This window comes from Aspergillus tubingensis, assembly GCF_013340325.1.
Source record: "Aspergillus tubingensis WU-2223L DNA, scaffold_13, whole genome shotgun sequence".
Taxonomy (NCBI): domain Eukaryota; kingdom Fungi; phylum Ascomycota; class Eurotiomycetes; order Eurotiales; family Aspergillaceae; genus Aspergillus; species Aspergillus tubingensis.
This window is the reverse complement of record NW_023336287.1, coordinates 838960-857902: the sequence shown is the minus strand read 5'-3', so window position 1 is coordinate 857902 and position 18943 is coordinate 838960. Positions and strand designations below refer to the sequence as shown.

Here is an 18943-nt window from a genome sequence, read left to right as displayed (position 1 = left end):
CAAGCGCCTGACGTGATCCAGCTCTTTCACGAGTCGCTCATACTCATGAAGAATCTGGACAGTAGATGGCGAAGAGAAGAGAGGGTACGCAAAAGTTGAAGAATGAGGGAGGAAGAGAGAGGGGTGGGAGAATGAGAGTAAGTGAGGTGTGAGAGAGAACCACGGGAGATTTACCCTGTGCGATGCGCAGATCTCCCTTGCTCAGCTCCTACTCAGCTCCCACTTAGTAGTACTACGATCACAGCGACGCAAGCCGGGTCCGCGGGGGCGATCCGCAGCCGGAACCCCAATGACGATCCCTCGGGCGCTATGTTTCCCTGCTAAATGGCCAGGCCGTGCGGAGGAAGTAACCGAAGCCGTGAGGAGTGACGACAAGGGACCCACGCCTGGCAATGTGGTCGCCGGTTGCCGTTCCAAGGCTGCTTGCTGCAGGTGCCTGTTTGCTGCCTGCCCCTTTGCAATGAACTCCCCCCGTACAGAGAGCACGTGGATCGATTTGGCTCTTATAGGATGATCGGACACTAGGCCGGAAAACTAAATATTTATGCACAGGCCCTGGGAGGCTAGCTGAGGGTGATGTCGGTCCCTTTCCTCCAGCCTCATGCCAATGGAGTCGTTCACGCTGGTAACACCCGTTCGCAATCCCAATTCTTGGCAGATGCTTTCTGGAGCCGATGAGAGCCTAGTCTCTATGCTCATACGAATCTCGTGTGATCGCTCTCCTAGTCGTAATGATTGAGATGTAAGATATAGCGCTTCTCGTGATGAGCCTTGAAGGCGCTCAGAAGCACCTACTCGTTTCTATTTCGTCCAGCAAGGGCCATATTAAACGAGAGAAGGAGAAGAGCAGACAGTGGCGCTATCACTAGTGCTGGTTTCTGCAAATGGGTTCCCGTGTTGGTCAGACAGGAGGGATGTGTGTGTTGTGTGTGTGAAACCAGAGGCAGCGCAGGAAGGAAGTGGGCAGGATGGCGCTGAGTCCTTTGATACCCAAAAGGGGAATGGCCGGAGGCAGCCCTGTTCCTGTTCACTGCACCTCCACCAACCCTCATTGCATCGCGCCATTCTTGATTCTCCACCCCAATTCAGAGAGCTGTGTTCTGGTCTATTGGGGCCAATCCATAGGGGAAATTGTCACCCCGAGATCCCTTGACTGGACAACTCCCCTGGCCTGTGCTGCTGGAAGCCGTCGCAGTGTTTCCCAAGATGGCCACGACATATCACAGCACCCTCTCGGTCCTTTTCGGAATTTGCTTCTTCTGTGTCGCTTCAGCTCTTACGAGAAGTGTCTCAATTAGGCCCCACCATCATGTTAAGCTTGCCTCGCATTAACTCTGTCTATTCAGGGTTTGGAACCTCAATAAGAAGGTCGCTGTTGCTCATGCGTCTGTCACTCGCTGTCTGGCTTGTGCTAGACCATCTGGTATTTCAGGATGGCATTTCTCCTCTTGGTAGGATGACGATGGGTAATATCTACCAGTCGTTGTTATTCAATCATCTCTCTCATCTTGAGATTCGGCCATCGCAACGAGAGAGGTATCCAGCAGCAAGGTGCATGATTCGGATTTCAGCAGTTATCAGGCTCATATGCTCTGTTGATACGGACGCCTAATTGATAACGAAGACTCAGAATGGCATCTTCAGTGGCACCGGTCTCTTCGCAGGCGATACTCCTTCCGGTTACTGCATTTGTCTCCGTCCTTCTCAGTATCATTCCTCTAGTCCTGCACTGCAAAAACCGAAATGTTGCAGCGAGCAGCTTGATCTTGTGGTATATCCTACTCAACATCTTCAATATCATCAACGCTCTGATATGGCCCACGGATGACATTGATTCGTGGTGGGACGGCAAGGGACTCTGCGATATTGAGGTTAAAGTCATGATTGCCAGCTATGTTGCTATCCCCGGGACCTTGGTTTGCATTTTTCGCACCCTGGCACAGGTTTTGGACACGAGTCGCGCAAACCTCGTTCCAACCCAGTCGCAACGTTGGTGGAATCATGCAGTGGTCCTTTCGTTCTGTGCAATCGCCCCGGTGGTTGCGATGCTTACGCACTACGTCTATCAGTCAAACAGGTACATTCTGTATGCTATTGCTGGTTGCCTCAATAACTATGACCGGAGCTGGGTGACTCTCGTGCTCGCCTGGATTTGGCCACTTATCATCTGTTTGATGGCTGGATACTACTGCGGTTCGTCTACTGGCGTCTAAGCTCTCCCTTTCCTTGGAATGAAGGCTAACCTTTTACTAGTCATCGTGTTACATCGCCTGACCAAGTACCGAAGCCAATTCGGGGACATTCTTCAATCCGCCAATAGTAACTTGACCAAGTCACGGTTCATGCGGCTGTTCCTGATCGCCTTTATCATGCTGTGGGCTATTATCCCAGTTCAAACATATGTTGTCGCATCGAACATTATCGTCACTCAGCCATGGCATTCATACTCTTGGAGTGTCGCTCACCCGCCTGACTGGAACGAGGTGATCAAGGTTCCTGTGGAGGGCCATGTCTTCTACGACCGTTGGATCCCGGTAGCTTCGGGATATATGTTCTTTATCTTCTTCGGTAGTGGGAGGGATGCATTCGTGATGTACCGTGCGATCTTGGTTTTCCTAGGATTTGGCAACTGCTTTACATCTCTTCAGTCATCCTCAGCAAACGGTTCCTCTGCGTCAGGATCCCTGGGCAGCCGGGCAAAGCTTCTGTTCAATAGAAGATGGACAACCACTGCAAGGTAAGGGAGCCTGTACTCTTACGGATGCGCTACTCGTGTCTAACTCTGAAGCTACTCTAGGGCATACTCCAACAATTCTGCCGATGCAAGCCGATCTGCTCATGATTATCATGATATCGAAAAGGATGCAGTGTCACCAGGCAAGCAATCAAAATGGAGGTCGCGATACGGACTGCGTTGGTTTTTGCGAGGCCGGCCTTCCGCCCCCAATCGGGAAACAGCGATTCCTCTGCGCCATATGGCCGAGCAAACAACCACAGTTCATACCAATGCCTGGGCTGGAGTGAGTCAGAGTCGGGGAAGCAGTGATCATGGCGCCGCGCCACTTTCGGAGGACCATATCCGGGTCAAGCAGGTAATCAAACAGGAGAGCGAGCTGCATGTGTAACAATATCTACCGCTGGGGTGGAAATTCTTTTCAAGCACTGGAAGGTCGTGGGGATTGGGGGCTACAGTGATTTATTTACGACTAATCCCCTTGGCACTCAATAACCTCTACTGTATGCTCTCTTATCACCCTGCTTGAGAGACTGTTATTCAAACCCATCACACTTAACCAGGAGTATCCCTACTTCACGTCAGCTACCGGAACCGCTTAGGCTGATCACACACATCCAGAGTATAGCCGACGATCAATGTATTAATAACTGGTGCTACCAGACAGCTCAACGTGCCAGACACGTAAAACGTGTACTAAGTTTCCGAATACTTGTCTTCTGATATCATTTATTTTTATCAACAACGGCGGATTACGCGACACAGCCATTGCCTAAGCGGATCGTACGCGTCAACTACATGCAGCGGTGCAGCAGATAGAAAAGCCGTAGTACGTAGATAAGTAAGTACGTAGTACGGAGTAGCAGCAGCACCTAATATGGAGTAGACCAGTCAGATTACACACAACTATTTATAGCAACACGAGCCCAAGCAAGCAGACAGACAGACATACGCGCAAAAGTCATGCCGAGAAAAGATAGAGAGCATATCATATGAGGGAAAAAAAATAAAGAAGAAAAATACTTTACATGAGAAGACTGCTAGACATGTTACATATGGCCAAGGAAACTTTGGAAGAACCCAAATGAAAAGAGTTTCTGATGGCAGGCAGGGTGGCCCATGGTGCCCGTTTTCACCGACAATTGAGAAGAAGTCTGCATCGAACACCTGAGACCAGCAAAGGAATAGGGTGAGTCTGACTTCAGGACAGCTGCATCATCCTGCCGCTCGGTATTATTTGAGAATTGCCAACCAACTCTTACAGTATTATCCGATCAAAAGATTTGTTCCCGTTTACTCCTCCTGCTGCTGGTGCTGCTGCTCCTCAGAGAAAGCTTCGGGGTTGTACGGACGCTTGAGAACCTCGAGGGCGCCTGCGGATGAAATTAGGACATATTAGTATTTCCGCAATACAGCATGAGAAAAGTATGTCGTTTGTTTCATCGTATTTAGGTTAAGGGAGGATGACGTACGCTGCGTGATGTTCAGGGCCGTCTGCTTCTTGCCCTCTGCGTTCTCCCACTGGCGCATGGTTGCGTCTCCCTCGACAAAGACGAGAGTTCTGTGATAGAAATAGAGCAAGTTAGCGCAATGGACTTTGAGAATGGGACTTAAACTGCGCATCCGGAGGGAATCAATGGAACAGCAGACACGGATATCTGCAGTTCAAAGAAGGGACTGAAGTTGACGAGCAAGAGAACTTACCCCGTCTGCAAGTTGGTGATGAAATCGCGCTGGTTTCCCTCACTGAAGGCCGACACCTTGAAGAAGCTCGGCGGGCGCTTATCCCTCGAGTTCTGGTTAGAAGCCACGGTGTATCTGATAACTTCCTGGCCAGAAGCGGTGGCCTGCACCTCGGGTTGGCCAGCCAGACGACCCGTGATCATGATACGAGCAATGGAACGCGACGAGGAAGAGCTGAAGGAACGCGTGGACAGGGCGGCGCCGGAGGAGGCGCGGAGGGTAGGGCGCAGCGCAGAGGCAATGGCCGACATGTTGGAATAGTGGGAGAAGGTTTTGGTTCTAGAAAAGAAAAAAATAAGAGCCGTAGATGCACAGTGACAGGAATGCTATAGCGAGGGTATGGCCTGTTTCCGAGTGGAGTTGAGAGTAGCTCTCTCTTCCGCGGCGTCACCGATATATCACGTGAAACTATATCCGCTATACCCCATTGGGCCCTCCACCTTCCATGTTACTCTCTACTAGTAACTCATTATCTATCTTGCACAAGATCCTTGGTTGCAGGTCGGCCGTGCCTTGCCCCTTCCTCTCCCTTGATCAATGACTCCTCATATCTATGCACATTGCGTATTCAGAAGCACCAGTCTCTAGGCTGCTATCTGTTCAATCTTGCTTTGGCAAGCATGAAAAATAACTTTAGGTGATGCTTTGTGTGTTGCAGGTGCATGCATTTATCAATCATAAACTTTGAACCCTGGGAACATTAAGCGAGTCAACCGCTCAGTTACGAGGCAGTTGGCTTCAATGCAGCTGTATCCTGTGAGATGTCATATTGTGGACCCATTGGGGAAGCAGCAAGGCACAGATGCGAGGTTTGGCCGTCAAGAGTGCATGCCTTTTAAGACTTCTACTTGCCCTTGAAACTCTGCTCACCGCACCTACCGTGCATTCTTTATTGGCATGTGCTGGCAGACATTGGATGGGATTCAACTATCCTCCAAAGTTTCCGTCGGATGGTTCGACCACAAACGGCGCATTGCTCGACACCGCTCGACCTCGACGGAAGCCCTTGTTCACACATACTTTGCTTCCCGGCCGCTAAGTTTTAATGCACCTTATTTTAGCCATGGGCCGAGAATCCACTCGCATATATCTACCGTATACTTCCTAGGATCAAGGATTCCGTGTGGCCCCGGACTACTTTGTCAATAGTCACGGAGAACCCCTGGGAAATCAGGCCATGTCGGATATTAGGCTAGCAGCACGGTCCATTGGGAGCACGGCGTTGTCTTTGTCAGAAACCCCAATGAGCATTGTCCTCCGAGCCGGGGGCACGATAGGCTGAAAACTCCGCGATTGAAATTAGATGTGTCGTGACCTGCAGCCGATCACACGAACAGCCTAACTATGGGCGGCTAGTAGTGCTAGTTCTGATCGCCAAATCGCGACGATCGGTCGTCGCGTCCCTGGATCGTTGCAAACCAAGTTACTCCGTAGCCTGCGCTCTATTGAAAATCTTAATCCGGACCATAGACCGCGACAAGGCAGGGCTAGAGCCAATCTTCTCTTACGCTCAATATGTCATCGCCCTTCCGTGGCCAAGTAGGCCAACGCGTTCAGCCGTCCTATTGAAACCCGGCCATCGCACGCTTGCATTCGCTCCTATGCTCTTCCTTCCAGGCTCCCGAGACTTGCCGACATCTGATAAAATTCTGGCCTGTGACATACAATTGACCTATTCCCACTGCTCTCAAAGGGGGGGGCTCACAGTTTCGAACTGATTAAGTAGGTGGATGTGTTTGCGATTGGGGAGACAAAGATTCCTGTCCATTTCGCTGCTCTTTATAGAGGATGATGGATAATCTCTAATCACGATGCATGGAGTACCCCATGCTTATTCGACAACTCCAAAGTCAATGAATTGCAGGGGCGGATCCTTGCCAAATAATTCCATTTACCATGCACAACCATGCGAAGGATATTGCTTTTTTGGGCGACAGGGAGTGGATCAGCCCGCATCTTTCGTGCAGGTAGTCTAGTGCTACCATCGTTATTCTCCTCGAATTGCCGATGAAGCAGACCGTGGCTATCGGACTGGAATGGTTAGGTTTCAAGACTAAAAAAGAAGGAAAAGAAAAAGAAAGGCGGTCATTTTTAGATCACCTCCAACGTGAAGCCTGGGGACTTTTTATTTCTTTTGCTCCCCTACTTTGCTTTCTTTTTCGTAGTCTCCTTTGCCCACCAGTTCCCTCTCCCATTTCGCTCTCCCTCATGGCTACATATAGGTGGTAGAGATGAAATCATTGTACTGTTGAGCAATCCGCCTGAATCACGCCACGCTTCCCCCAATTCCTTTTGCCTATCTCGAGACTTGATCGTGCGAAAATAGGCCTACTCTTACAAGTGTCCGCGGCCTGCATGGGAATTATGTGAAAAAGTGGCCGTTGAGAACACCACAGGCAGCATTCTGAATCCCACTGCCATTGTACGGAGGCACAGACATTGTTTAGTCAGGAACCAGCCTATCGGTAACACTGAGTATCTTGTGCGATTCGTCGTCGATCTAAATTCGCCATGCGATTCTTGCTTGTGTTTGCTCTGCTCGCCTGCCTTGCGCATGGCTTGTTTGTTGCCGCGCAAACTTCAGTTCCCGAACCCCATGAGCTTAACAGTCTTGGAGAAAGAGAGGCCACTGCGAGCACGACAGCTGCCAGTGAAACCTTCAGTGACACAGCATCACCAAGCGTAACAGAATCAGCGATAACGCACAGCAATTCCACAGCGTCGTCGAATGCAACCCTCCCAGCATCCACAACTATAACGTCCTTGAATACGTCTCAAGCATCGCAAGGCAAGGGAACCTGTATTCCAATAACCCATTTATTCCTCTTCGATACTGACCTGAAACAAAGATGGCAAGAACTCGACCAGCCCTAATGCCCTTCCTATCCAGCCCACAGTTACACCTGCTCTGGGAATCGGCGGTTTCATTCTCATTGTCACAGGCGCCATCCTCGCAGTGATCGGCATTCGCAATCTGAGGTTAGTTCTCTATCCTCCATAGGCTTCGATTTCGTGTCTTACAAGTGTTCTAGGGTACAAGTCTTCCTATCCACGGCTTTTCTGACTAGCCTTGGGGTGACGGTATGTTTTCTCATAAGCCTTGATAAGCTAGTCGTCTGATTATCCTCTCCTATAGGTTCTTATTGTTTATGTGATGAGCCCTCCTGTCCGAGTTGCCGTGCAGGGGGCGTACCTCGTTGCCGTATTCTTTACTGGCATTACATTCGGCGCGCTTGCGATCGTTTTCAAGGAATTGACCGAAGGCCTTGGATGCCTACTTGGGGGATTTTGCAGTAGCATGTGGTTGCTTTCCTTGAAACCGGGGGGTCTTCTCACCACTACCGATTCCAAAAGTGGGTTCATCGGTGCAATCTCAGTTGCTTTCTATGCCTTGTCATTCAGTCATCATACACGTCCTTACGGACTGATTGTGTCAACTGGTATTTCCGGGGGCACCGCTGTTGCACTTGGAATCGATTGTTTTAGTCGAGCAGGGTTAAAAGAGTTTTGGCTCTACATATGGGGTAAGTCAGTCTGATCTCGGTCACGAACGAGGGCAAAGCAACTGACACCAGTTCTAGGTCTGAACGACAACATCTTCCCGTTGAATACGAATACGTATCCTATCACCCGTAATATTCGTGTGGAGCTTGCTGCTACAGTTATTATTGCTATCTTGGGTGTGGTCTCACAACTGAGGCTATGGAAAGTGGTTCGTGAACGTCGACGGAAGGAGAAAGAGAAGCGCGATGAAGAGCAGAAGAAGAAGGAAGAAGCCGAGGCCGAACTCGGACGAAAGCTGGAAGAGCAGAATATGCAAGAGCGGAAGGAGTGGGAAGCGAGATATGGTGGTGCCGAACCAGCCGCAGGCGTTTCGGAACTCGGAGATGACACCAAATGTCAGGCAGACGAGATGGATGCTATGGAGAAGGGAGACGTTTACGACATGAAAAGCATAGCTGAGACATCTGAAGGCTCCTACCGCTGTTCCGATTGCAGGGAAAGAGAGGCAAACAGCGATGCTGGGTCAGATGTGACGGGAGCGACTGAAGGTGACTTCGACCACGCCCCGACTGGAACGGCCAAAGAAATATCAGATAACCTGAAGGAGGAAAGTGGCCCACTGCCAATCAAGGTCTTTGACGGTGCAGATGCAGCCAAGATAAAGGACGATAAAAGTTCTGATATGACGGCTGTCATTGGTTCAGATACTGCAACGATCCGCTCAAAGCGACTATCCGGGCCATCGTGCATGCCACGGACGTCTCGAAACGACGAATTGCCCATGTCTCAGTCTCAAGAGGCCCTGGTGTCCGTTGATGATGGCACCTCATCCGTGCACGGCACCGTAGACGAGGGCGGCAACCTGGACTCAGACTGCCCTACTGTTCACGATGATAGCCCTGGACTTACGGATAAAGTTCCAGAGCCGGATGAGAAGCCTCACGTCGATGAGAATGAGCAGCCGCAGGCAAAACCTAACCACCAATCCCATGGCAGAAAGTCACCAATTGATAGAGATGGTGGTGAAAGAAGCACTCCGAACGGAAGCGAAGAATCGCCCACTCCAGCCATCGAAGAGGGACCTGGGAAAGACAAGACCAAAGGGGCCCTCAACGCAGAATCACATACCGCAGCTTCGGAGACCTCATTGACAATGGTCAACAGACAGAGTAATGGAAGTTCTGGACGTGCCTCAGACATCGTCCAAGAAGAAGAAAAGCTCGAAAGACCTTCATCAACCCCCGCTGACTACCAAGGCGAATCAGCTATTGAGGAAGGAAGACAACCGAGAAATGCCACCAAGGACACGGAGACTGCAACAGCTGTTTTGAAAGACCACGAATACGACAAACCCCACTCCGACGGTCCCGAAAAGACCGACATCAGCGATAGCGAAAATAAGAAACCTCATGCAGAAGATCCATCGCTGCCGTCCCCTCAGAGCGGTAACGGAAACAAGAGCAAACGCAAGTCTCCAGAGCCACAGCCCAAAATCGAGCCGGAGCCGATCAAGCTTGAACCTCCCAAGTTGAACGAAGAGACGGTGAAGGAACTGCCAAAGCGGACATCTAAAGTGGTACAATCCTATCGAACGAATGAGTGGGCAAAGCATCTGGCCGACGCCGAAGCCCCTGAGTTGGAACCCATCAAGCCGATCGAAGAAGAACAACCGGAGCATTCCCCTGAGACAGAGGAGTCTGCAGCACCCGTCAACGTTGAAGAACTACTGCAAACACCGTTCAACGCACATCCTCCTCCAGCAGTAGAGCCCCGTGTCCAAGATACACCAAGCAGACGTGAGAGTCGACGGGTCTCCAACAGCTCTCATATAGACCAGAACAAAAAGAAGTCACCCAATTCTCCCCCACCAACCGCACAGCCGCGCTTCAGCAATGGATACCAAACGAATACGCTTCTCGGAAGCCCCGGGCTCACAGAACCACCTCCAGACGAAACCGAGGCTGCTAAACCCCAGTGGCGAGGTCCCGCGCCCCTGATAGCAGTACGAGAGGACATGATGCGAAACAGGCTATCATCATTCTCACTAACCATGGATCCATACTCACGAACCAGTCCCGGACAATTACCCGTTGAAAACCTGCAGCGCTCAGCTTCATACCGAATCCACGACGGGGCAGATGACATGCCGCTATCTCAACGTCGCGCAATGTTATCTCAGCAGCAGCAAACAGTCACAACCCCACTCCCAGTGCACACTCCCTACTCAACTCCCCGGCGAGTTCATTCAACCGGACCTTCCCCGACAAACACACCAGCCGCGATGGCCGCATGGCGGGAATCCGTTCAGGAGGATCTAAGAGATAGGCGTAACCCTCTCGGCAAACAAGGCATCCCTACAGGACCTCAGGACCGAAACAACCCGCCAGCTTATACTCAATCACAACAGCGGACTCCCTCCTCAAGTCATAATATTGGGAATGCAATCGCCGAGGGTATGCAACGAGGCGATATGAGCGAGTTGCATCGCGAAGCCATGCGCCGGATGCAAGCTAAGGCGAATAAAACTGTGAAAGGGGCGTGAATGATCAACCACACTTTCAAACACCAAACCTTGTCCAAGATATCTATCCTATTCGGTTCGACAAATGCCTGTGTGGGGAAATTATGAGCCAAGCAATTGAACGCATCGTTCTCTAAAAGCTCAAGTCGTGCGTCTTTGTTTCGGTTCTGTGTGGACACCGACGGAGGGCATTAGTATATGTACAACTAGTTACTAGTTAGTGACTTTGCCGCTATATCCTCATCTAGAATAATAGTAGTTCAAGTAGATTAGTGATTAATTGACTTCCATTAATTCTCAATTTTCTCACGGATAACCTACTGAGCTACATACTAGTAGTCCTATTAGTACTAATGGGCTGAATTATTTTTATGACTCGATCACAACAACCCAGGTTTGAAAAATCCTGAAACTAACTGAAATTTATAGCAAACGGAAGACATTCTTCTTCCATAAATGTCTCATAGAATTTCAACCGCTTTCTTGATGTTATGCTAGAGATATCATCCATGAAAAGAACATTTAAATAAGATTCGGATACTGACTGAAGCATAAAGGGTATGCTATGTAAGGGTATAGAGAATTCTGGTTCTATTTCAACTTGCGGTGGAATATAAAGCGCCAATTTCAACAGGATTCTGAGACATAGTGGAATCTCGAATCAAACAGTTCCAACCACAAACCCGAAGAAAAGTAGACACGATAAAGGCGTACATGAACCTCAAAACGCCGATGCTGAATGCAGTGGTATAGGAATGAACTGAATAGCCAGAATCACGGTAGGTCTCTTCAAGGTGAAATGAAATCAGATGAGATGAGTGTCGCAGATCGAGCAGATTGCATATGATTCGAAAACAGGGATAAGGAAAGAACAGGAAGAGGATGCGCAGGGCTAAGATATACTGCCGGTCTAGCGAGATCTCCGTTTCTTGTCAGGAGTGAAATCCAACGGTTTGTACGCCAGACCCTTAGCTCCTGTCAGTCGAATTCGTTGCTCTGTTCGAGACAACGTACGGCCAAGTCCGAGATCTGTATCTGGGGCTAGCGAGACTTCATAGCCATTGATGTAGGATGATGATTGGGGGGACTGGCTTCTGGAAAATGCAACAGAAGAGGATAAACTAGCCCCGGGACTGAAGGAAGAGCTTCGGGGTTCGTAGGATGTAGACCACCCATCGAGGAGCTTTGGTCCACTTCTTAATGATTCGGCGGCAATGCGGGCAGCAGATAAAAGCAGCTCATCTTCGTCAACTTGAATCGATTTCGGCGCCTCGGGCTTGGGTTCCACCGGCTTTCTGGCGGTCATTGATTCGATCTGTTCCAGAATCGGAAGCTTTGGTAAAGGTTTCGTAGATGCAAGTGCCATGGACTTCTTCTGCGGAGTGGGCACTTCGGCTTTTTGCAGTTTCTGCGCTTTAGGTCCGCTTTCCACGAGTTTTGGTTCTTCTGGCTCCTCGTGGACTCGCTTACGTCCATTAGACACAGTTTCTCGTCGTCTGTCAGCAGCTCCTTTCAGAGCGGATAACCATGCAGAACGCCGCGAATCATCGTCAGCTTCTGTAAAAAAAATTGATTAGCGGCACGGTAGCAGTACAAAGCTCAAGAGACCAGGGACTGACCGGCAGATGGTTCTTCAATGGGCGTTTCAACAGATACAGGCTCGTGTTCCTTTTCCACCTCAACTGGCTGGGCTGAACGCTCTCCGTCAATAGGGGGCTTCGCTGCCTCCGGTTCCTGTGCAGTCGATGAGTGCAGCGACTCAATGGGAGTGTTATTGTTTGGGAGTGATATGTGCTCTTCTGCGACTGACGGTTCAGGCGAGACCTCTTTCTTGAAAGGAACAGCGGTCTTCTCATCAGAGGGGGTTGATAGTTTCTCTTCGACTGCCGAACTGCCCAGTTGGGTCTGGGACGCGGTGTCGGTTGGCACACGACGCGGCGGGGAGAAGAAAATGCGGGATTGCTCTGAGAAGCAGTTTAGAAATAGATCAAGACAAAAATGAAGCGGGATAAGACATACCTTGCTTCTCCGAGGCAGATGTATTCGTAAATGGCGGTGATGCAGCTGCAAAAGGTTGTGACGTTGTTTGAGGTTGAGGGGGGATAGCGTCAGCAGAAGTTATGCTTTCGTCGGAGAAACCGAAGATCGAGTTAGATGTCCCTGACGCGTACGGACCCTTTGATGTGCTAAAGGGCGTAGGTGTGGGCTGGCCAGCAGCCGCTACGTTGGCTTGGTCGGACTTTGGGGCGAAAGAAACTGTAGGGGTACTGAATGGTGATGTCGGGGCGGTAGTAGAGTTGACGGCATTCGCGAAGTTGAAAGGTGTGGTAGTAGGGAATACGGAAGGCTTTTCTGTGTTTTGTGATGCAACTGGGCTCGGTGCAGGGGCAAAGAGGGTGTTCGGCTGTTGATTTGCGGGCGGAGGTGTGAAGGCTGTGATACTTTCTTTCGGAGGGCTTTTCGATAGGGTGGAGGACTGCATAACATTTGCGAAAGGATTTGAAGGTACACTTGTAGGTACCCCAAAGGCATTGGCTGTGCTACTAGGCGGAAATGGCAACGAGAATGTCTGTTGCTGCGTACCAAAGGGCTGTGATGGTTGTGGAGTCGGATTAGGAGCAAACGCAAAAGCCGGTGGATTCGAAGTTTCAGGCTGCGAAAATCCCGCAAATGCGTTCTGAAGGCTAGATGCAGAGCTCGGCGAATCGCGTGGGCTCTCTTCTTGTGAAGGAGACCCAGCCGTTTTGAAGTTGAACGGTTGAGAGACATTATCATCGTCGCTCACGAAAAGCGAATCATCATTTGTAGTCATAGGCGCGGGCAACGCAGGAATGCGCTCGGACAAATGAGATATATCGACCATTCCGAGATTTGCAGCTTCTTTGATGTTGAGGCCAAGGATGATGGCAGCTAGTGTTCTGCCTGCACGCTTTGACTCAACATGCTGTTCCGAGAATGAATGATCTGACGACGGCTGAAAGGCTGTGTGGCAGTGAACAGTTAGTCGAGTTTAAGTAGTAGTTTCCTATTAGAACTGTCATGGGGAGATAGCAGCCATCCGTGGATGCTGATGCGAACGCCACTTGACGAAATCTCGGAAGCAGAAGCGCTGTCGAAAGCAAAACGTACCGACTGTATCAATTGGACGACTGCCCCAGTTAAGATAAAGATCACCATTGGCGTTCTCGGCAAATTCCAAGCCTTGGTCTTCACAGAATTTGATAGTCTGTTCGTGGTCATCAAAGCAAAGAACTGTCGTCAGCTCGTCAAGAGTCCATTCTTCGTTCTTGTGCTGTTGGGATGCAGGATAGCGACAGTATCCTTTCCAGATGGATCGAATAGCGGTCTGACGCATGTGGTTGAAGTAGATCTCTGCAACGCAGGCTGTGAGATAGGAAACACCCGGCGAATCAATGATGTTGAAGAACCGTGCGTAGAAGCCTTGCGCGATCGCGTTTGGCCGCTTCGCATCGAGAGTACCCTGATACTCCCATGTATTCCCGGCAGCAGCAAACAATTCCAGGGCGATTTGAACCCGGGGTGAGTTCCTCAGCTCCGCGGGCCATTTCTGGACACGAGCCTCCAAATCAGGCCGTTGGTCATGAATCGAAAAGATTATATAGTAGGCCCTGAACTCGTCTTCGTTCGGAAAGGCGATCCGGCCTCTATTGTCATCATAGTAGTACATCAGTGACAACATCGTGTTGTTCAGCTGCTCGCGTTCCTGATGGCGATCAAAAGGCTCATCATTCGCAGGGCTCGACAGCAGATGTAGTGATATGATGTGGAACCGAGCAATTCTCTCCAGGCATGTTACCGCCATCTTCACATGGTCCTCCTGCGTGAGCTGCTGGACAGAGAAATCATTACGGATTGAGCGAGTTCGGTCCCATACGAACTTATGGATAAGTCCAAGAGGCTCGGGCCCATCAATGACGTGCCGTATGAGGTAGTTCATGGTCTGAAGGAGGGTCTTGGGTGTTCGAATGTCTGACGGAAGCTGTTCATCATAGCCGGCTGCGGATCTTCTGAACCGTTTTAGCATCTTCAGTTCCATATTCTGTAGCGAATTCGTTGCGGGATGCAGAAACTAGTCACTTGGGGTCAGTACGATGTTAGCGACAGACTGGATACAACGAGACGTACCTTCTCGCTTTTGTCGACCATCTTCTGAACGATACGTTCCACTCTTTCGAATTCAGGGCACATGCTCGTACACGTGCCTACGGGTGTAATGGCTTGATTCAAGGAAGTCGGTTGATTTGGATCTGCCATCTGCCCTTCCCTAATGGCCTTTTCCCGTTCCTTGGTTCTAGCGAGTTTAAGCTGTTCGACATATGAGTATTGTTTGGAAACCCTTGCGCAATTTATTTATCCGACTATTGCAATCATAACTGACCTGTTCGTAACGCTCGGTATAGCTGCTCATATGCGACAGTTCTTCGACGGGAACGCTGGATCCGTTATTGGAAGGCGAGGGTTGGTGGGAGGGCCCTTGGCTGAAACCCGTACCGAAGCCGACGCCATTGCCATCGAAGTTGGGGGCAGCAAACGGCACCGGCGAGGCCTTTCCAAATCCTGTAGGAGACGCCTTCTGCTGCAATGTCTGGCCGCCAAAGGGCGACGAAGCAGGTGCCGTTTGCTTAAGTTGTGCGAAAGGCGAGGTAATCGGTCCTACAGAACCCGACGGTGAATCTGACTTGTTGCGCCAGGTATTGCTCGCTGAGGCAGCGCCCCTTCCTTGCCCCCGCCCAGACCTTGTTGCTGATGAAGCCCCTCGGCCCCGGCCTCGAAATTTGGTTTCGTGTGACGTATTAGCGGCTTTGGTTTGATAAGGTCGGCCAGATGGTCCACCACGTCCACGTCCTGCTGAACCGGCTGGCCCATTTTTCTGGCCGAGGCCAGCAAAGGGGTTTACAGGGCCGGCCATTTTGCCGTGTTACAGCGGAAACGTGGACGAAACCAAATGTCCTCCAACAGTATGATCTTCAGAGCTCTTGAGTGGGGTCGTGAACAGAGATTCCGAGCGAGATGCGGACAACGAGGTCGTTCGCGAAACGGGCGTAGGTTGATAAATCGTAAAGCTATATAGCGCTATTGTGCAAGACCATTGACACGCGCGTAACGGAGAAGTCAGCTTTTGTAAAGACAGGACGACATTTGAAACAACATGGCGATGATATCATTTAAGTCAAGGAAAATCGCGAAGGCACGAAAACTGTATGAAAAGAAAGCGAAGATGTTGAAAGAAGCGAGAGACGCGAGAGTAAGCAGCGAGTGATGCGGTACCTTTAGAGGTTCGTTGACTGGAACTTGGAGGGCAGCAGTCGATGGATGAGAGAAGATGGAGTACGAGCTCCTGGACTCCCCGACCTCCAAAGGCGTGGAGTATTCCGATACAAAGCGAAGCGCTATCTTATAGGAACCGAGCGACAGCTGAGCGCACGATTGCGAATGCAACAAGCTCAGATGCCGGATAATGCAGGACGGGACAGACCAGCGACGGACTACTGGCTGTTAGTAGTGATGGGAGGAGTGTCATGTCTTCAGTCCACCGCGCGAAGCTCCGATTCATCTGCGGGACAGCGTCAATGCACGCTAAGCCCGTTCAAGCGCAAGCGCCACTGCCGCGCGCCTGATCGGAGCTCCCCTAATTGGTACATTGTTGTCTGGTACTCTGTTGTTATTGCAAACACTCTAATATGTCCAATGTCGGAATTTAACTGACTTTTACTAGATTGTCTTCATTTGAGTTTACGGCTATTCTTACCAAATTGCTTTAAGAACCAAATTGTTGGAAGGAATAGATTGATTTTTTTGAGTCCACAGATAGAAAATCGTCACAAACGCTAAAACGCTGCTGTCACATGCCTCACACACAAAAAATTTCCATAAACTAAAAGACTCGCTGCTCCCATGTAGCACCCACCCACCTGGAATTTTTCTTTTCTCCATAAGCGCCCAAGCGCCCTTGCTTCCCAAAGTCTATTCATCCGCAAACATACAATAAACCCAAAAACATAGATGTGCCTTGAACCCCTGAGAGGTCACCCGCCGTCGGATCTCGTCCACTATCCTCTTGGACGCCTGGAGATCCGCGAGGCATACACTGTCGGATAGTGCTGACCACCGTGAAATATGTATATAAGTATATATGAAACATCCCATAAAGCAGAAGACAAAAGAGAGAAATCAAAAGCAAAGAAGGAAAAAAAAATAATGAAAAGAGGTGTCCACTCAGGCAATGAAAGAGCAGCCACCTCATATCGCACCTGGGAACAAGCACGAGAAGAAGGGAAATGCTTAAGATTCGAAGGATAAAAGCTCATCATGGTCGTACGTGTCGTGAAGTGGAGTTTCCCGCAGACTGTCTGGCTCTCAGACACAATGCGCGACTGCTGAATTCGCCGTTAATCAGCATTGGTGAGAATGAGTGAAGTGTGGATGACTCAAAGAACCCGTACGGTATAGGGGTCCCCTCGAGCCCATCGGCTCCATATACCCATGCTGATCGCGAGTAAAATCGGGCATGCCATGTATCTCCTCAGGGTGGGAAGCAAATCCCAACGGATAGTGCATACGAGGCTCTGGAAGGCCGTGGCTGGCCGCAGATCCATATTCCAAAGGGCTATACAACTCTTCCCTGAAGGATGGAGCCCAGTGGTCATATTGGCTGACGGAGTGCTGCATTGGCACTGCTGCTGCTGCGTGGTGTTCAGCAGTGCTGGCGTCCGGGAAAGGAGCCTGTGTCAGGTATTCGAACGAGGCAGCCTCTTCGATAGGTGTGATCAATCCTTGAGTGGCGGGATCCTCAATAATTGCGCTGGAATAGTTACCGGTGTAGTCGCCCGATGAAGTGAAAAATGTTTGATCCTGTCTCGCTGGCTCTCCAAAATTGTAAGACCCCGGCAAAGGGAAAATCGGATCTTTTCCCTCTCTCAGAGGCATAGTTTGAGGCACTGGCATGTCGCTGGGTTCCTTGACAAATGTCGCTTCTATTTCCTCAACTGAAGGAGTCGGGGTCGCGACCTCTTCCTCCGCTTCTGCTGGCTCCTCTGGCTCAGTCTTTGCCTCGGGTCCAGCGACTGAGTCGGCGTCCTTGTCACCCTTAGGGTGTGCTTCACGATCCATCACGTATACGAGGGTTGAAGCATCTAGCACCAGTTTAGCCTCGACCTTCTTCGAATGATGATTATGAGGGTTGTGAGGGATACTTACCGATTTCACCTCGCTCGTATCTTTCCTCCATTTTTCGTACCTTGAAAATCTCCTCAATAATCGTGAATTTCTCCTGTTCCTTGAGCTGTCTTCTGCAGTCGAATGCGATTTCTAGCAGTTTATCGGCTGTGACTCCAATGCGACCAAGCTTGCGCACGATATGGACCAACAGGTCAACTCTCTCTGTTGTGCCTTGTAAGTATCGATGATCCGTAAGAGAAAACTAGACTAGCCACTTACCCTCCTTTTTCAGATGATCTGGCTCCCTATGCACTACACCAGCCGGCCACCACTCAGGCTTCGTCTTCTCTGGGTCGCCTTTGGTGCCAGGGGGCGCTCCGGGCTTAGGCCTGCCTCCGTTATAGGGATGCCTTACTTGCTTGCGCGGCTCGATGAACTTGATGAATGCCTTTGCAACAACGCGGCAGTTGACCTGCTGGAAGTGTCTCAGAGAAATCGTGTAGTACTGTTCCAATCGATCGGTATCACCGACTTCAAGTGCAATCCGGTTTACTGCAGCGCCGGACGGCGAACTTGGGAATTCGGAACGAGGGTTTTGCGTAACTGGAACGGGACTTTCAACGTGGAGTCTACGTCTCTTACCATGGCGGTGGCAAGACGCATCGTCGGGGCGGTCATAGCTCAGTGCAGCGGGGTTGATGCCTAAGTTTACTCAAAGTTAGCTATGTTATATACCAGCCCTATGGAATGAATGTACTTACTCTGAAGTAGGGGCTTCTGATATCCGACTCTTGCTCCAAGGATTTCCAGGAAGTTTTCTCGCACTTCGGATGTGAAGATAGTGGCGTGATTGTCACGGATCGATGGCGACTCCGACACGCGGAGCCTACCCATGTGGTCCAAGTATATCAAAGCATAGTGTGCGTAGGGCAGATTGATCGATGTACGCGGTGGGGGTAGCATAGTCTTTGATCGGCTAGGATTAGTAAACGAATACCACATTGTATTTTGTTACTCACAGGAGCAGTCTCCCATCCAATACCGTCGCCTTTCATGGCGGACGAGGGTCTTTTCCCAAGCCCTGTCCTCGGAAGAGGAGAGTTGAATACCATAGTGGCCCTAGGGCAGAAACCTGCACAAATGTCGGGGGTATGTATCGAGGTTGATGCGTTTGGAGACGAACCGGCTCTTAAGCACGATTTCAAAATGGGTAGGAAGAGTCAAGCTTATGACTCTGCAGGATGAAACAATAAGTCTCCGGA

General features: G+C 50.3%; 5 protein-coding genes across 5 annotated transcripts; 2 read left to right on the top strand and 3 right to left on the bottom strand.

Annotated features, from left to right (window-relative positions):
- Positions 1-1631: 1631 nt before the first annotated feature.
- Positions 1632-3125, top strand: AtWU_10580 (pheromone receptor; the record flags this gene model as incomplete). Its single annotated transcript, XM_035505684.1, has 3 exons — positions 1632-2193; positions 2254-2737; positions 2798-3125. 3 exons carry the CDS (start codon positions 1632-1634, stop codon positions 3123-3125), a joined length of 1374 nt encoding a protein of 457 aa, XP_035361577.1.
- A 902-nt stretch (positions 3126-4027) lies between these two features.
- Positions 4028-4728, bottom strand: AtWU_10579 (single-stranded DNA-binding protein; the record flags this gene model as incomplete). Its single annotated transcript, XM_035505683.1, has 3 exons — positions 4028-4107; positions 4207-4295; positions 4439-4728. The coding sequence occupies 3 exons, from the start codon at positions 4726-4728 to the stop codon at positions 4028-4030; spliced, it is 459 nt and encodes a 152-aa protein (XP_035361576.1).
- A 2260-nt stretch (positions 4729-6988) lies between these two features.
- Positions 6989-10523, top strand: AtWU_10578 (siderophore iron transporter mirB domain protein; the record flags this gene model as incomplete). The annotated part of the gene is made up of 5 exons (XM_035505682.1): positions 6989-7265; positions 7327-7456; positions 7510-7558; positions 7614-8001; positions 8059-10523. The coding sequence occupies 5 exons, from the start codon at positions 6989-6991 to the stop codon at positions 10521-10523; spliced, it is 3309 nt and encodes a 1102-aa protein (XP_035361575.1).
- Positions 10524-11412: 889 nt separating this feature from the next.
- Positions 11413-15432, bottom strand: AtWU_10577 (putative leucine permease transcriptional regulator (SAC3); the record flags this gene model as incomplete). The annotated part of the gene is made up of 6 exons (XM_035505681.1): positions 11413-12059; positions 12122-12466; positions 12522-13484; positions 13632-14592; positions 14649-14828; positions 14902-15432. The coding sequence occupies 6 exons, from the start codon at positions 15430-15432 to the stop codon at positions 11413-11415; spliced, it is 3627 nt and encodes a 1208-aa protein (XP_035361574.1).
- Positions 15433-16880: 1448 nt separating this feature from the next.
- On the bottom strand, positions 16881-18736 carry AtWU_10576 (uncharacterized protein; the record flags this gene model as incomplete). Its single annotated transcript, XM_035505680.1, has 6 exons — positions 16881-16897; positions 16967-17656; positions 17721-17903; positions 17961-18383; positions 18443-18647; positions 18701-18736. The coding sequence occupies 6 exons, from the start codon at positions 18734-18736 to the stop codon at positions 16881-16883; spliced, it is 1554 nt and encodes a 517-aa protein (XP_035361573.1).
- Between the last annotated feature and the right edge of the window lie 207 nt (positions 18737-18943).